The sequence below is a fragment of the Brassica oleracea genome, chromosome C4 (assembly GCF_000695525.1).
Source record: "Brassica oleracea var. oleracea cultivar TO1000 chromosome C4, BOL, whole genome shotgun sequence".
Classification (NCBI taxonomy): domain Eukaryota; kingdom Viridiplantae; phylum Streptophyta; class Magnoliopsida; order Brassicales; family Brassicaceae; genus Brassica; species Brassica oleracea.
The window spans coordinates 41,063,214-41,069,454 of NC_027751.1; the positions used below are offsets into that span (position 1 = coordinate 41,063,214).

The following is a 6,241-nucleotide window of genomic DNA, read 5'->3' on the forward strand; positions in this document are numbered from 1 at the left end:
TACATTTATATATATATGTCGTATTTTGAGTATTAAGTTAGAAGTTTACAATGAGACTTGTGGTTTGTTATATTTGTAGGGCATCACCATATAAACCCATTCATAAATATATGTCACCACATAAAATCTAATTACATAGAAGAAATAATTATTGGACGGTTCTTAATTTTCATGAAAAAAGCTCATGTATATATACTTTGCTTCACAAATATGATTACTTTACGAGAGTAAATATGAATTTAGAGTGAATATTATTACCTTTTATACAAATAAAATAATAATTACAAATTATTCTTTTTTCGCAAACCAACAATCCCACCGAAAAACTAAGTGGGAATTGTAAAAGAGATCATCTATACCCATTTTAACCTTTTTAACGTATTTCTTGTGTTCTTTTTTGGTCTAAATTTTTTGTGTTCTTCCTACTGAACAAATTGCCATCCCAAAAAAGATCAATAGTAATAAAAAACTTCATTCAACAAGCTGCAGAGGAATTAGTACAAGGGTTGAAGAAGTGAGGCTTTGACGAGATGGAGAAAGCTCCCTTCGACGTACCTCCATCCACAACCACCGTGGTAGCCACGCTGCTGCCGCCTCCGACACCTTCTCCTCCGCTATCGCAGCCGCTTCTGCCACCGATTCTTTCACATGAAGGACACATCGTGAGAGTAGATGCAGGCATGTGCATGTAAAAGGGCTGATGAGTCAATTTTAGGGTTTTGAGTTCTTGAATCTCTTTCTGAAGTCTTATGTTCTCATCTGTTAATGTTTCACAACATTTCTTCAAAAACTCACAATCTACTTCTGTTTGCTTTAGCTTTGTTCTGTTCAAATTTAATTAAATAAAGAAAAGTATTCAATAAAAAGAAAATAATGTTCCCTACAATCTTTTTTGGATAACTATAATAGAATATAACTTACCTGGCTCTTCTATTTTGGAACCATACTTCAACTTGTCTAGGCCTAAGATTCAGCTGTCTTGCCAGATCTTGTTTTTGCTTCTGTACAAAAAAAAAATGAATACGATTATTTAAGGATTATAAAAAGTATTTATAAACGTATTAAAGGATTAGAGTTAATAATTACGGGATTAAGGGTGCTATGGTGCTTGAAGCTTTCCTCAAGAAGAGCAGATTGCTCTTTGGTAAGCCTAAGTTTTTTTCTAGCACTAACACCTTCTTCATCTTCATGGTAGTCACTTATAAGTCTCTCCGTCTTCTCCTCCTCCCCCTCCTCCTGCGACTCTTCGCCGCCGTCTCTCTCTCTCTTCACTACTCTTCCGGTTGAGAAAGAAGAGACTCCGCTGTGAGATGAAGTCTGACGGCAGAGCAGGTCAGCTCCGGCGACCACCATCATTGATGGATCGCCGGAGAGGCTTAGAGTCAACGACGGGTCGGACTTGTAGCCGGAGGAACGTTTGATGGTATTATTGTAATTGTTTGAAGTTGGTGAGAGACCTAATCCAAGAACAAGACCTGTGTTGCATGAATCATCGAAACCCATCTGGAACAAATCTTATGGAATATATGATTTTACGGATGTTCGAGATTTCGAGAGGTGAGACTTAAGGAGAACTTTTTTGATGAAGTTTAGAAGATAATGGGAGGAGATGATGCCAAGAGGCTTCTTAAGAAGGAGAAGAGAAGTATTTTTTTAGTTTATTTTATTTTTATAATTTGATGAGTGGGTGTTCTAATAATTATTAATCAAAGGGATGAATGTATTTTCTTGGTAATTCTTTTTCTGAAAAGAATAATGTGAGAAATTATTTATGGCACAATTCTCTCTCTTTTATATTTTTATTTTTTTCTTACTTGCAAAGGTTGACCAAATGAGCATCCCACTTGGCACTTGCTACTATTCGTCCCACTAAGAGAAAACTTCCCTTTGCTTAAAAAAAAAAGAGAAAAGTTCCCAAAAAGTTGAATGATTTTATATTTGGTACCATTATCATATCATGTATAAATTTAATATTATACGTTGAAAGTTTCCTTCATTAGTGCTCTCGTGTGTCGTCTCGTATCATTAGCTCAGTCGGCATAGTATTATAGATTTATCATAAAGCGTTACTAAAGGCAACATAGATGTTTTCTAATCCAGTGGTTTGACTAAGAGTTCACTAATGTTTTTACATCCGGAGATCTGGGTTTAAACCCAAAAAAACGTATATTATGCATATTATAGAAAAAATTAGATACAAAAGGTATTCAGCATGGTACATGGCATATCATAGAACATTTCGGAGTGATGCAGTGTATTCTCATATGATAGTAAAATTGTCGGCTGTATAATCGTCTATATATAATATGTGTATTTCTTAGCGTTTTAATACATAATTAATCAGACGTTAAAAAAAAAGGCAACATAAATTATCTATCATTTTTCTTAATTTTCTCAGAGTTTTATCATGAATAATCTAGAGTATTAATTAAGAATATTTAATAAACAAAACGTTACGGGGGGAAATGTCATGGGGAAAATATATAAATCTATATAAGAATATATATCTATTAATAGTAACTAGAAAGTGATGAACAGGTGCCTTTAAATAACGGACCACAAGTCTGTTTACCTACCAATTTTCAGCCTCTACACAAACGCATTGGCCCTTCATGTTAAATTATTTAATTAGATATCATACATTTTAATTAATTATTTCTAAAAATACACATATGGATAGCGATCCCCACCATCTTGTTTAGGTTTGGCTCTCTTGATCTCTTTCACCAATTAATTTAGTACTTTATGGAAAAAGTTAGGCATGTCATTTATTCCAAAAAGTTTTAAACAAGGTCACCACCATACAAATTATTTTGTTAGCTATTCAATCTTAATACTATGAATAACTATCTTAAATTTTCAAATTATCTCTTAAATTTTATTCCTATTTCATATCACAATCATCTATATTTACAATAAAAATTAATATCAGTGTAAGAATAAAACCGAAACCCATGCCTATTGCCTTGTGCACTTGGTTAAGTAACACACACAACAAACTGGCCATGATGACACTCGACACAAGTTTACTCCAAAAATCGTGTGGTTCTCGGCAAAACATAAAGCATGTTAGTTTGGATGATCCCGTAAAAACGTTGTAACTTGTTACAAATTATCTGGTTATTTAAACAAAAAAATGATACAAATTATCTCGTGATTTCGCAGTTTGTGACATAATCTCCAGAATCAAAGTGTATTTAGTCTGACACTTACGTTCCATAAAATGGCTCAATGTTACCTAAATTCGAACCTGAGTTCTTAAGATATGTCATATGTGGTCCAAATAGTTGAAAAGAAATGTGTCTTAACGTCTAAAATGACTTTTCATTTGGTTACCTGACATATTATAAGAAATTTCAAGAGAGAACAACAACAAAAAGAAATATATATATTTCTGGAGTAATTGACGAAGAAAGTTAACGTGTAACCCTCAGCTGGGTTTGGACCGTTTGGTCTTAGCTTTGTTATTTGTTTTGGCACTTCCAATAATGCCTCTGTCGGCTATACTCGTCCAACCAAAGTTAGGTTACCCATCCTATACATGCTATTATTATCATTATCCTTTATCCCTATTTTCTATCGATGATCTAAATCACTTTTCATATTGCTTCTTTAAATTATCTTTTATCCCTTAATCCTGATGATTGTAGCCCACACACGAGGATTAAAGGTTTCGGCTATGAACAAAAATATAATTCATATTATATGTTTTTCATATTATATGTTCATTTACTATTTCATTTTTATTCATATTATATGTTATTGCTCCAGTCTGTGAATATATGAATCTCAACCAATTTTTTTAGCTATTAAAAGAAAAATATAATCCATAACTTTATTATTATCACAATGAAAAATTTAGATTAAATACTTTTAAAAAATTTATTGCTGTAAAAACAGATTAAATAAGCACGTAATTTTTCGGTTTCATATGATTGTATGACATTCGACTTTTTCTAAACGGTACAAGTTATCATAGTTTGTCATGACATTTGAGAATTTAAGTGTTTGCAGACTTGCAGTTTACCAAAAGAATTTTGAGAATTTATAAAATCGGCATGAAGAATAAACATAATTTTATTCCGACAAAAGATTGATTTGTAGTTGAATAATTTAATTTAATTAAAGCAATCTATTTTATTAAAAATAATATTTACGAAATAAAAATTAATTAGCCTTTTATGTGATTTACGTAAAATATCTCAATTTTATATATTATTTATAATTCTTATAAATATTATTTTAATCATTAGTTATATATTAGACTATTTTAATATAATACATCGTCACACATGTGATTATTTTACCACTAATAATATTTTTAGTTATAAATATTTTTATTTTACTACAGAAGATTTTCTATAATATTTTTAATTCTTCTCATTTAAATTATTTAACTTTAACTTTAATTTCAAATTCAAAATAATAAATATCATAATATTTTTTATATTTCATTAGTAATTAAATTGTTATATTATGATAAATATAATTAAATATCTTATATAAAAATATTTTATAATTTATAAAATCAAATTAGTATGCATAAATAAATGCTATATTTAAACTGAGCTGTTTTATAAAAAATTAAAACTTATTTTAGTCAACGCAATACAAATCAATTTACATTACATAACCTTTACAAAAAAAAATTCAAAAAGGAAGTTTTTTATAGTCATTTTAAAATAATGATTTCATGTTTTAATATATGTCGGAACTTATCAAATCGTCGAATAGATCGTTACAGTTTGAATTAAATGTTATTCTTCACATGGTTAATTTTTTAATAAATATAAACTCAACTAAATTTGTCAAAAGTGAAAAAACAAGACTTCAATCATTAGGCCATGTGTATCGGGGGTTTTGGGAGGGGTTTTTACCCAAAAAATAGCGGTAGATCCCACAAAACACAAAAAATCGGTAACAAAAAAGCACAGGTTAAGGATAGACTATTGTTGAAGTTTTGGACTGTTCGCGGACTCTACTGACATATGGCGATCTGCAATTGGTGCATTTTTTAATTTTTTTTTAGTCAGAAAAAATATAAGATAAAAATAAATTTTAAGAAACCCATTAAAAGTTTTATGGGATAAACATGCTCTTAGATACCGTTAAAAAAATAAAAAAAATCATTATGTGCGAATGCATTAAATTAGACATATCAAAATAATTTGGAATGCATGTATGATTGCACAATAATATTAAATTATCTACTAGTAACAAATTTGGTTTCTCATTAAGAAGAGTTGGTCCCTCGCCGCCAGACCAGTGTCAGGACTCAGGAGAAGGTGTGGCAGACTTGTTTCCACGACGACATATACATTATTTATTATAATGAGATTTAGTTAACATTGAACTAAGTGTGGAGATTTGAAGAATAAAAAGAGAGTACGACCCAATCATTTAGTATTTTTAAATCAAGAGGTAAGACGACGAAAATTTTAATTGGCTCGAACCGATATTTTAATGGAATGTAGGCGATCTTCCAAAGACGCCATAATTAATTTTTCCTTTTTTAAACGGGTATCCATGATTAATAGTATTGTTTTGTTCTTTTTGTTTAAATTTTCAAGTTTCTAGTAATAATATCTTAAGTTTCAACAAAAAAAAGTAATAATATCTTTTTCGTTTTTACAACGAACGGCTATTCTAAGTAATAATATCTTAAGTATACTTATGAGACATGCTATATATTGTCTATCATCTATTTTTCTAATCAGGGGCAATTCGGCACCAGTAGTAATATACTAAGAGTGAATGTAATAACTGAGAAATTCATTTATCGTATTTATCGTAAATTAAAGTATTTTGACTGGACAAATAAATAAAACAGTGATAATTTGAAAGTGATACACTTAATTGATTTTTTAAAATTAACCTATTATCTATAGATATTTTAAAAAAAATTCCTTGATAATGATGAGATATGAAATTTAGATAAATTTTAGGTGAAAAATTATTATCACCAAATTTGATAGAAATTAATTTAATAAAAGTTTGTCCACCACACACAACATACATTTAGGTAAATTGCTAAAAATATCACATTAATAATATTATTTTTCATGTTTACTTTAACCATTTTATATTTATTTTTAAAAAGGAAAAAGTAAATTTATAACTTTTGGATTAACTATACTTAGGGTTTATAGTTGAGAGGTGGGATAAGATTTTTGGAAAATGAAGTTGGATTCTAATAAATATATAACTAAATACTTAAAAAAAATTTAAAAAAAATTCAAAA

General features: G+C 29.4%; 1 protein-coding gene across 1 annotated transcript; it reads right to left on the bottom strand.

The window, feature by feature from the left end:
• Positions 1–228: 228 nt before the first annotated feature.
• LOC106339430 (homeobox-leucine zipper protein HAT9) lies at positions 229–1,651 on the bottom strand. Its single transcript, XM_013778232.1, has 3 exons — positions 1,087–1,651; positions 922–1,001; positions 229–824 (listed from the first exon to the last, which is right to left on the bottom strand). The coding sequence occupies exons 1-3, from the start codon at positions 1,501–1,503 to the stop codon at positions 476–478; spliced, it is 846 nt and encodes a 281-aa protein (XP_013633686.1). The 5' UTR covers positions 1,504–1,651; the 3' UTR covers positions 229–475.
• Between the last annotated feature and the right edge of the window lie 4,590 nt (positions 1,652–6,241).